The sequence below is a fragment of the Engraulis encrasicolus genome, chromosome 11 (genome assembly GCF_034702125.1).
Source record: "Engraulis encrasicolus isolate BLACKSEA-1 chromosome 11, IST_EnEncr_1.0, whole genome shotgun sequence".
Classification (NCBI taxonomy): domain Eukaryota; kingdom Metazoa; phylum Chordata; class Actinopteri; order Clupeiformes; family Engraulidae; genus Engraulis; species Engraulis encrasicolus.
Window position 1 is genome coordinate 44980615 of NC_085867.1, and position 12500 is coordinate 44993114.

The 12500-nt window shown below is 45.2% G+C and overlaps 1 protein-coding gene across 1 annotated transcript in view; it reads left to right on the forward strand.

Annotated features, from left to right (window-relative positions):
* The first annotated feature begins 7009 nt into the window (after positions 1 to 7009).
* The window catches only part of ugcg (UDP-glucose ceramide glucosyltransferase), a 28718-nt gene continuing 23227 nt past the window's right edge, over positions 7010 to 12500 (forward strand). Inside the window, exon 1 of the mRNA XM_063210741.1 lies at positions 7010 to 7183. Coding sequence (XP_063066811.1) covers positions 7086 to 7183 — 98 coding nt within the window. The 5' untranslated portion in view covers positions 7010 to 7085. The remainder of the gene's footprint in view (positions 7184 to 12500) is intronic.

Below are 12500 nucleotides of genomic sequence, written 5' to 3' on the forward strand. Positions count from 1 at the left end.
CACACACACGCGACACACGCACGTCACACACTGATAATAACTGACCACTACGGAGTCAAGCCACTTGCACATTCCACACATTACTGAATTCAAAACAACTCAACACCCAAAATCACGTGACTACTTAACTGACAACCAACTACAATTTAACTTAACGAGCTAAATCATGTCACTACTGAACGACTGATTAGGTGTAAAACCAACGGGTTAAACTCAACCTCTTATGATCAAAGCAAATCATTAAATAGCCTAGTATAACAATATTTAATCCTTTCTGATTAAAACCAACTTCTGCACTGTCTGACCACCACAGTCCCCAACTGCACATCCAGTGAGTGACCGAACATCCTCTCATTGCTGCCAGATTTTCTACGACAAATAAGCGACTGACGTCCTAAAAACAAGTCCAAAAGAAGCGACTGACATGCGTCGTGAAAACAAGCCCAAAAGAAGCGACCGAAGGGGTGGGTCGTCAGTCGCGTGCCTAGTCAGGAAAGACCTTGCTCTTTGCAGGGGTCTGCGTGGCAGCTAAAATCCCCACAAGTGACCACAGAAAGTGGGAGTTAACAATGCTGTAGTAGGGTCACTTGTAAGGATGAGTGAGAAAAAACGAGTTGCCATTGAGAAACACATCCAAACACATTCAAATCACCGGCATAGCAGGAGAAAACGGCAAGCCCAACCCTGAAAAGAACAAGCCCAAATAAACCACAACCCGCGACTTTGCATAATTAAAAGCAACTGCTCAAAAAAAGAGGCCCAAGGTTGCTTATGATAAGCAGACTTGGCACCACTGCATCCGTTCTGCACATCCGTTATACTGAATAAAAGCAATTGGTGTATAAAACTCAATAGGCCTGTGCAGAGGTCTGGTGGTGCTAGGCTATTTAGGCGTTTAGATGTGTACGTAGGAGAGGTGTTTTGCATCCTGAGGTGTTCACAGGTGTTTCTAGTGTGCCTCCTGCTCTGTCTACAGCTGTAGACGGGGGAGAGTTGTTTGCTTACATGATTGAAGATGTGGAGAGCTGTGTATAATAGTTGTTTAGGAGAGCTGGTCAGATGTGTTTAGGAGAGCTGTTTGTTTACAGATGTGTAGATGGGGAGCTGTTTGTTTACAGATGTGTTTAGGAGAGCTGTTTGTTTACAGATGTGTTTAGGAGAGCTGTTTGTTTACAGGTGTGTTTAGGAGAGCTGTTTGTTTACAGATGTGTTTAGGAGAGCTGTTTGTTTACAGGTGTGTAGATGGGGGGGCTGTTTACAGGTGTGTAGATTAGAGATGTACAAGATCCAAGATCCGGTTCCGGATCCGGCAGGATAATAGGGTTTTTCAGACTATCCGGATCCATCAGGATCTTAAGCAGTGGATCCGGTATCCGGCAGTTACCTAAAAATCAGGATCTGGGGCATTTCTACTTTTTACGTAGCCACGTCTTTTCAGTCAGTCTTTCACAACCCCAATTGCTGGATGGAGTGAAAGTCCTTTGGAAGCGGCCGTTGAAGGCAGTGTGGCAGTAAGAAAATGAGTCTTAAAAATAGTTTGTGCCAAAGTCATAAAAAGGGCCCACGTGTGCGAGTTGGCTATGTGTTTCAACCCTTTCATAGGATCCGGTATCCGGTTCCGGATCCGGCAGGTAGTGATGGTAGTCTGGCACAAGCGCGCCGGAACGTGTTTCAAACCATCAACTGCGAAAACCATTAAACCACTGTTCCGAAGTTTGCTTCAGTACGGAAAAACCACGTGATATATGACGTATGAAACAGTAAACTGGTTCAGTTTTCTGAAAGTAGCTGCAGTGTTTCGCGCTGCCACACGAACCAGCAGGCGCGCGCAAATGTGTTTGGCCTGTTGCAGAGCCGTCTGCCAGGTTGCAGTGGAGAGAAAAGATATTTTATTGACTGTCATTAGGCCTATAAGTCCCACTTGATAGACAAGTAGACAACATCATCATACGTTATGAACACAACAAGGACAAGACATTAATGGCCAGTAACGCTTTATTCTGATCGCCCAAAAAATAGCCTAATGAATAAATAAATAAATGTGGCATCGTAGCCTTTGTAATGTCGTCTACCTCAACTGCCTCATCAGTAGCCCAAAATGTCAAATGTCTGGAAGTTAGTGTGCAAAAGTATGAGCTCAGTCCAATATTGGGGGTAATGTCGCTGATGAGGGCACAACATCTCATCTTATCGAATTGAGCCCGTTTAATTGCAAACATGGCGTTTCACCAGGAGAGGGCCCTGTTACTGAAGCTTCAAGTACTAACCCAATTTTTGAAGCAATGTGCCTAAATGGTTCAGAGCTTCAACAAAGCTTCATTGGCCCATCACTACCGGCAGGATCTTAAACAGTGGATCCGGTATCCGGCAGGATCCTAAAAATCAGGATCCGGTGCATCTCTAGTGTAGATGTAGGAGAGCTGATTGTTTACAGGTGTGTAGATGGGGAGAGCTGTTTGTTTACAGGTGTGTAAATGTAGGAGAGCTGATTGCATCCTGCGCTGCGCTAGTCCGCCACTCAGGGCTTGACCTTTTGACCTTCCTGGTGTATGGAGCTCAGCTGTTCACAGGTGTAATAGGGAGGGTTGCCAGGTGTAATAGGGAGGGTTGCTGTGTGTGTGTGTGTGTGTGGGGGGGGGGGGGGGGTGTGGGGGGGGGGGGGGGGGGGGATGGGTTGACAGGATGGGACTATGGAACGCTGGAGATGAACCATTGCACCACACCCTCTGCATATCTCAAGCAATACAGCAGTGTGTGTGTTTTGTTTTGTTTCCCTGGAGTGTGTGAGGTGTGTGAGTGAGGTGTGTGAGTGTGTCTAGCGCTCCCCTGTCTCACATTGACGCCCTGCCCTCTGCATGCCTCAGCCTGCCTGCACCGGGACAGCCAGCGTGTGTGTGTGTGTGTGTGTGTGTGTGTGTGTGTGTGTGTGTGTGTGTGTGTGTCTGCGTGCAAATGTAGCCTATGTGTGTGTGTGTGTGTGCGTGCATATAGCCTCTGTGCTCTGTCTATGTGTGTGTGTGTGTGTGTGTGTGTGTGTGTACTGGGGTGGGGGGGGGGGTGGTATATGATCATTCTTAAGATTCCAATACATCTCCCTCAAGTAATAGAACCAACAATTACTGTAGATCTCCCTCACACCAGCCCAGATCATCTGAGCAATTGTGCAAAGCAGCATGGGATTTCATGGGATCTAGGCTACCCAGCCAGCGGTAGACATACAGTACTTTAAAGAGCCCTGGAGGTACCAGCTGCTCCCTACGAGGCCAGCCGCCCATGTCAACCACCAGAGCTGTGACGCTGTTGACTCGAATCGTGAGTAATCATGATACGCAGTCACGATACTGCATTGCGATGCAAGGACGCAGTATTGTGATGTGTCCTTTCGAGGTTCTGTTACCCTTTAGTCCAGAAAACAACCACATTTGATGTGATAGTGCTGCCGCCTCCCAAGCTTCAACTCATCATCATTCTCATTTTGAAACTTTATTATTAGCATTTTGCAACCTATTTTATGCACAAACTATCATGGTTTTTATTTCTATTTTTATTGTACAATGTTAGTGAAGGTGAAAAACAAAATTAATGAAGTCAATATCGCCACACATCGCAATAATACATGTATCGCAATGCATCGTGATGCTATCGCATCGTGGTAGGGCTGGGCGATTCACCCTGAAAAAAAAATCTAGATTTTTTCATTGCCAAACTCGATTCACGATTCACGATTCGATTCAATACCCCCCCCCCCAAAAAAAAAAAAAACTTGTTGAGCTCTCTAGGCCCCAACGTGGTGTGTGTGTGTGTGTGTGAGAGAGAGAGAGAGAGAGAGACAGAGAGAGACAGAGAGATTGACAGAGAGATTGACAGAGAGATTGAGAAGTAGGCTCTGTTTGTGTGGCGATGCCTCTGGTGTGTGTGAGTGAAGCCTACTCGGACTGGACCAGTTTATATGGACATGGGGTAGCCTATAGCAGAGGTTTTCAAAGTGGGGCCTGGGGATGCCTGGGGGGCGTGAGAGGATGCCAGGGGGGCCGTGGCAGATTGGCAGGGAAAATATAGCAAAATGAATTGAATGACCCAAGTAGCCAAAATAAACCAAAAATAGGCTTAAATCCCAAAGGAATATTTTTTTTCTTTACAATATTTATTTATTGTGCTTTCTGTAGTACCTGAATGGTCTTAGGAATACACAAACTTTATCAAGGTGTGAGACTGGGTGCACAGAAAAAAAGTGTGGCACGTCCCATGTCAGGGGGGGCTTGGCTGTATCTACCTGTATGTGGAGGGCTCATAGTAAAGTTTGGGAACTCCAGGCCAAAATAGCCTGATGTAATTTATCTCAGGACATTGGTAATAGAAATTACCAATTGGGATTACATTGAAACATCTCAGAGAAAGAACAAAACATGTGAGGGGTAAACACTCAGGCACTGTTGAGATTTGTCGTCACGTGCCATCCATCCCCACAATATATTAATGATGCATTATAGTACAGATGTATGGAGGCTCTTGTCCCAGATTAACAAATTTAGCAATTGCATGCTGGTTTCCCATCAGAGCCCATAGTAATGCGTCTAAATACATGTCGATGCATCTGAACGCTGCTGCGTTAACACAGCGAAAACATTTTGGAGCAACACCCTAAAACAATGCTTACTTCAAGACGGTAACGTTTGCAAGCCTCAGTAGATTAGATATCGCGTTTCATGCATTTAATCAGACATCAGCGCATTCGCACAGGATTAGAACCAGTTTTACTGCCGGTAATTTCTCCAGACTGCAACAGGTGGTAAAACTCTCGGCGAAGTTTACCGATATCGCCGCTATCTTTACTGACATGGCGCGTTCAGACGCGGTTACTTTACCACAAGTCTCCTAACTAGTCCCGTCCGAGTAGGGCTTTAGAGAGAGGGGGAGAGAGAGAGCGCGCGAGAGACAGAGTGCTCCGGTTGCTTGGGTGTGTGTGTGTGTGTGAGAGAGAGAGAGAGAGAGAGAGAGAGAGAGAGAGAGAGAGAGAGAGAGAGAGAGAGAGAGAGAGCTAGAGAGAGAGCTAGCGAGAGAGGGAGGGAGAGAGATTCCTTTCAACTCACATATGTTGGTTAAGATAATATAGGCGAGGAAGCAGCGCATCCAAAACTTTAAGCATGTGTTGAAAACCTCTCTTCTCTCAATAAATTGGAAGCATATCGTAGTAGGTAGTTCTAGCCTAATTGCATCCGTGATTGCTTTCCACCCTGCGCCACTCTTGTGGTAGGGGTAGAGTAGTTTGTTTAGCATTTTCTCCGCGAGATGTTTTCGTTTCAAATATTGAAACATGCCTGTAGTCCGGCTGCTACGACGTACAGCTTATGACAACACTGTCATTCACAATTTACAAAGTGGTAGGTTGTTTAATTCATCATTGGCAAAACGATAGGAGGTAGTGTCTCCTTTTTTGAACAGGAGCCCGTATTCCTCACCCGTTTCACTATATTTCTGTCAAACCATTTCACTCACCACGTTTGTTTGTGCATGTAATGGGGGAGGAGACACAGAGAATGCACTAGGTAGGCTAGACCTACGTCTTCGCCAAGTGGCGAACGTAATGCAATGCGCTGTGCGCTTGGATACATAAACTGACGGATGATAGGCCTACATTTTTTTTTTTAAATCGTATAACGCGATTTCTCAAAAAACAAATCGATTTGACGTTCAAACTCGATTTTAAAATCACATCGATTTTTTGCCCAGGCCTACATCGTGGCATGTGTATCGTGATGCGCATCGCATCCTGAACCCCTTGCCAATTCCCACCCCTATCAGCCACTGAGGTGGAGCATTACCGCACAAATACATCTACCACGACAAGAGCGAGGCGAGCGACGGAAGTAATTGACTTTGTATTGAGTCACGCGACAAAAGCGATTCTGGAGACTAGAGCGATTTGCGCGACGAGCGAGACAGTTTGAAGTTGAAATCCTTTCAACTTTCTATGACGCGGTTCGGCGACAAGCCACGACAGCCAATGATTGTATTGAGGTCAGTGACCACAGCCAATGGGAATGCTTGAATGCTTTGCCTTCTGCCTGTACGGACATACTCTAGTCTCTTCATTCGCTCATATCGCTTGCTGCTGCACTCTGTCGCTTGAATCGCATCGCGCCTGGTCTATTTGTGCGGTTACTAGCCTGATTATCATCGACTTTCAAATCTCTTCAAGACTTGGTCTGACCAAGAGCATAACAATTAACATTTCTCAAATGGCATGTTTGACCCGCCTCCCTTGGTTTGCTTATGCTTGTTTGCTTACTGACAAAGTGGGAGGAGTTCCCATATTTTCGGGAACTCAGAAAGTATGCTGCATTGCTCTTGACCTGACTAGTTGCAACGCTGAAAATGTTGCGTCACTAGGAGGGCACAGCCTGGCTAGAGCATTACAGCTGCCGCTTTATTCAAAGCGTCTTGCAGTTATTGACACAGTATTGGGTTCACTCCCCGGAGCTGTGTGGGGTTAGGTGCCATGTCCATTCCACAGAATTCTGAGAGATCATGTTGCTTGCTCAAGGGCACTTCAGCGGTAAAGACTGGAAGGGTGGGATACAAACCAACAACCATCTGATCTAAAGCCAATCTCCTTATCCACTAGGCCACAGCTGCCACAATAGTGCCATTAAACAACCACAGTTTCCAAACAGATGTATCCCAAAAAGTAGGCCGCCAGACTAACACTTGAAGAGTTTTGTTGCGAAATGGTGTATCCGCCATTTTTTTACTTTTTAAACCTATATGTAGGCCTATTTTGCAATACAATGGAATGGAATGTACAATATAAAAAAAATCTATTTGCCAAACTGTTTCAAAATGGATATACACCACCAACTATTTACTGTACATTTCATGTAGGCCTACAGTAGGATATTACATGGGCCTAACAGCTGAGCTCAACTCACACCAACAGCAGTGAATGCTGTCTGAACTCCACCCCTCTCTTCCACTCCTCTCCCCGCTCCCCTGCACTGCACTTCCGCCTTCACTCGGCAGGTTTGGCAGCGGGCAGGGCAGGCTAGAGAGAGGGGAGGACGAGAGAGCAGACACACACCGTAGCCATGGCTCTCCTGGATCTAGCGATGCAAGGCTTCTCCATCTTCGGATTTCTATTATTTATTGTTCTCTGGCTCATGCATTTCATGTCAATCATCTACGTGTGAGTATCCAGCTTCAGATTGTCTTCCAAATGCAGACTGTTTTGAATGAAACACACTAGCGTAGCTTGCTGTAGCCTACCTAGCGGTAGGTAGCGCTTCCGTAGAAGCAAATTGCATTACTGTGGCTGGCTAGCGCTCTTGTGGGGGTATCCCTATCACCTTGGGAATCAAAAATATGTCTAAAGAACGGGTGATTGATGACGTAATTTTACAATAGGCTTTGTAACTAATCGGTGATGGTGTAAAGGACTTTTGTCATTGTATACTGAGCAGCCCATCAGCCCGTTAGCTTAATTTGTCACCCGGCTAACGCCAGACCCTTCACCACTAGCTTTACACCTTACCATGGTTACGGCATATGGATGTGGACCAGGTGTTTGCTTTTTAAAATGTGTCTGGCTGACAAGACAGACAGTTTTATGGTACACAGCTGAAGAGCTCGACTGCTCCGTGCTGTTGTACCAGAGCCAGAGGTATCATCAGCTGTGTTTGGGAGGGTAGAAGTAGTCAGTCCGAGGTAAACCCTCATTTGAATGTTGTGCTGCTGTATGAAAGGCTGGGCTTGACTTGGCCACCACCACGGTAGACAGCGCTAGTCCACCCGGCGTCGACCGGAGTATCTTTCGCTTCCCCACCGTGCTAAATGGATGTATAAACTAGTGTATACATATGCCTGACTATTCTTCTGGACTAACGGGTTATTACTCGACAAGGTTGTGTGGATTACCAACAGCACTAAGCGTTGAAGGAAACTTGGTTTTGGTAGCCGTGATCTGAGCTAGCCAACAAACTGATAAGGTTCCTCTGAATCCGCCCAGTTTAGGGGACAACGACCACCACCGAGCTAAATAACAAACAACGCTCATTATTAATAATCACACACAAACCACTCCGAATCACACACACTGTTTTTTAATCATTGATCCGGTGGACATGAGGGTTGATGTTTAGTAGTTAATGTATTACTACAATCAAGGTGGAAAGTCGTAATGATGTCGAGTTATTTGGGCAGCTCCCGAGTCGGCAGAGGGGATCCACCCCCACTAGTTCTATGTGATCTCTGATCATGATGATGATGTTCTCTTACGAGCTACTAGGAAATGTTTCCCCTGACTTGTTGGACATTAATTACAGGCAGTTTGAGTAGGGATATTCAGTCGGAAAAAGCTGCCTCCACTAATTACTTTGACCCTCAGTAGAGAGCTGTTGTAAACCGACTGGCGCTGGATCAGGAGACGCTGATGGTCATATGATATCGGAAGTGCCCGACTCCTCAACGCTATGGCCGAGACTTACTACTACAACAGAAACAACCAGGCAGGCAGGGCTCTAAATTAACCCTTTTCATCACCAGCCAAAATGGCAAGAGTAGATATTAATCTTACCAGCCAAACACACATTCACTAGGCTCAAAGTGGAAAGTAAGTTGGTCTTTTCTAACAGCCAAACTGAAATTTCAACAGCATTTGGCTGAGCCTGTTGGCTGAGCCGTGGAAACAACACACTAGAAGCCAAGATAGCTGAATATAAACTACAACAGTAATGTCGGAGGCGTCAATAGATAACCGGAAGGACATATCAACTGGAATTATTGCAGTTGTATTTCCGTGTGGATGGACACAGTCGACAATGTGATGCATGATGTATGGTTGGGAAGGTCTACTGGACCTGATTGGACCGGCTACTATATTATCCATACCACTTTTGACATAGACCTAGACCATAGACCCACCACTTTTTCCACAAGCGTAATGGAAAAAAAAGTATACCCTGTCCAATTTGACGTATTAATGTCTCCAATTCCGCTCACCACTTTCCAAGCCAAGCCTCCACCTTTGTGTGGTAGTATGATGTATGATCATCATCATCAGCTAGAGTGTATTGTCGTCTGATCCAGCTTGTTTCCTCTCCTCAGTGTGTGTGTGTGTGTGTGTGTGTGTGTGTGTGTGTGTGTGTGTGTGTGTGTGTGTGTGTGTGTGTGTGTGTGTGTGTGTGTGTGTGTGAATGAATCAATGAATGCTTTGTATGGCAAGCTTATGTTTGATGTGTGTGTGTGTGTGTGTGTGTGTGTGTGTGTGTGTGTGTGTGTGTGTGTGTGTGTGTGTGTGTGTGTGTGTGTGTGTGTGTGTGTGTGTGTGCGCGCGCGCGCGCGGCGGTGTGCTGTATGTTATGTGATCTGTCCTGTATTGTGTGTTATGTGTAGCCTAAGCTGGCTGCTAAGTAGACCTGTCTCCATTGTCTTAGGGGTCAATGAAGTTGCCCTATTCTTCTAGTATTCTACTGCTCTGTGCCAGTATTCTACTTCTATTATAGTAGAATAGAGTACAGTAGAGTATTCATGCCCACGTGACTACAACAGTGGAGTACGTTGAGTATATTGAATAGAATACAGTAGAGTAGAGTACAGTAGAATAGAGTAGAGTACAGTAGAATAGAGTAGAGTAGAGTACAGTAGAATAGAGTAGAGTACAGTAGAGTAGTGGAGTAGAGTACAGTAGAATAGAGTAGAGTACAGTAGATTGGAGTAGTAGAGTACAGTAGAATCACACAGTGTATGCTCGAACGCACAGTCCTTGACTCACACTTACACACAGTTTCTGCCACACTCTAACACACACACACACACACACACACACACACACACACACACACACTGAGTGTGTGTGTGTTCGCCTAGGCTCTAACATTAGAGAGTGTGCGTGAGGAGCTGGGCGGGGTCATTCATTTAGAAAATGTGTGTGTGTGTGTGTGTGTGTGTGTGTAGGTCACTTTGGTGTGTGTGTGTGTGTGTGTGTGTGTGTAGATCAGTGTGGGGTGTGGTGTGTTCTTCTGTTAAGTAGATGGCCTTGAGATCAGAGGGTTGCAGGTTCGAATCCCACCCTTACCTCTTCCCATGGCTGAGGTGCCCTTGAGCAAGGCACCTAACCCCATAGCCTACTGCTCAGGGAGGGACTGTAACCAATACCCTGTAAAATACTGTACGTCGCTTTGGAGAAAAGTGTCTTCTAAGTGTAATGTAAATAGTTTATTGTAATGTAAACATTTACAACATTACATTTACATGTATATTATTTACAAGCAGATTGGAGGTCCTCATTTGAGGTAAAACTTGGTGTTCTTTTAGTTGTCATCAAAGTAGGACTGGGCGGTTCTGGAAAAAATGCGTATCACAGTTTCCTTGATGAAAATTAATATCACGGTTCTTTGCACGTTTTTTTTTTTCATAAGCGGCGATTTTCCCCTACATCTCAATGTTTCTGAAGAAAAGGCTGAAATTAAATTTAAAAATGAGATAAAATCCTGAATTTTAATTAATCTCCATTTCTATTTCAATGACTTTTTTGGGATAAAATCTTTAAGAAAAACCTTCTCTCATCAAAAAGTGAACCGTGTGTAGGCGAAAACCGTTATCACGTTTTTTTTTAACGGTATACCGCCCAGCCCTACATCAAAGTGTAACTTTAGCTGTCTGTGGGAAGATAGTACTTTTACGTTGTGTCTGTCTGAGTGCCTTAAACTTTGTTGAACTTTCTTGATGAACAAACGGATCCTCAGTTACAGTGGTCAATACAAGAGATGTGCTGGCTGGCCGTACCTTTTCAAGAAGGCAGAGAATGTGCACACATCATTACATTACATTACATCAGGGGTGGGGAACCTATGTCTTGAGGGATGTTTGTGGCCCTTGAGTGCGTTTTATCCGTCAACCCTATATTATTTTAATGTTATGCAGCTTCTCATGAATATGACATATTTTGTAAAGGAAACTTAGAAAATAAAGGTGGCTGCCTTCAATATAGGCCTAAAGTACAGGGGGAAATCCTGGTTTGTGTTCATAATACGGCCCTCGGAGGAATTTGAAGTGGCCCTTCGAATGAAAAAGGTTCCCCACCCCTGCATTACATTGACCAACTCTCTAACCACTAGGCCACGGCTGCACATCAGTGGCAGTAGCCAGGCCGTGCCCTCCTAGTGACGCAACATCTTCAGCGTTGCTTCTAGTCAGGCCAAAAGCAATACAAACATCGTTTCTGAGCTCCCGAAAAAAAGGGGAACTCCTCCCACTTTTTTGGGAAGCAATCAACCATTAGCAAACTAAGGGAGGCAGGTCAACCATGCCGTTTGGGAAATGTTCATTGTTATGCTCTTGGTCAGCCCAAGTCTCGAAGAGATTTGAAAGTCGATGATAATCAGGCTACAGTGGCACAGGTGTTGGACAAAATAAAATAACTGAAGTAAATAATAAATGTCCGCAACATTGGTAATGCTCGCAGTTGTTTAATGGCAACCCGTGGTTGCACTTGAAGAAGGACTGAGGTCCGAAACGTCGTGCCATTAAACAACTGGGAGCATTAACAGTGTTACTGACATGTATTATTTACCTCTGACTGTACCTTTTCCCCAAAATCGGGCAGCCGTGGCCTAGTGGTTAGAGAGTTGGTCTTTCAATCTAGGGGTTGCCGGTTCGGATCCCCCCTGACCTCTCCCTACATCTCCTGCCATGGCTGAAGTGCCCTTGAGCAAGGCACCTAACCCCACAATGCTCCAGGGACTGGAACTAATACCCTGAAAAATAATAGCTGTAAGTCGCTTTGAATAAATGAAAGCGTCGGCTAAGTGCAATGTAATGTAATGCAAAACTTAGCTTAGGTACTCAGCAGGTGTTTTAGCATGCAGGTGTTCTGGGCACCAAGGGGTTAAACTGTAGCCTGACACTGTGAAGGGACTGTGTGCTGATCAGTCAGCAGAATTCAGGGAATATTAAACTGTGTACTGGCCCGCACTATTGAAGTACTTGAAGAAGTGTGGAGCGCCATTACTGAGGGTGACGCTCACACACTTACTCACACACACTTGAGGCCTGCAAATGCCAGCCCAGCACACACGAGACACTCACACACTTGATTTCTGCAAACACAGGCCTAGCGCAAAGGTCCGCAAATGCCAGAAACACATCAGGTCATACACACACACACTTCGATGCAGATCACTCACTTTTTATTCACATTTACAAGCCCATCTTATTGTAGTGAAAATAAGACTTGAGCTATGTTTAGCTTTGTAATACTGTTACAAATATAGCCTATTGCTAGCTAGCTTGTCTTGGAAAAGTAGAAATCCCCCTCGCGAACCACCTGAGCTCTGTCGCGAACCACCACTGGTCTCCATGCCACACTTTGAGAACCACTGCCTTGCATAAAACCATGTGATCAGAGATAAAGGAATAGAGTAACTGTGTTTCATCTCCGGCTCTAGTGATATTCATCCAATAGGATGTGGGATTCAGAGGAATGAGGAAGTGATGTGGAGCTCGCT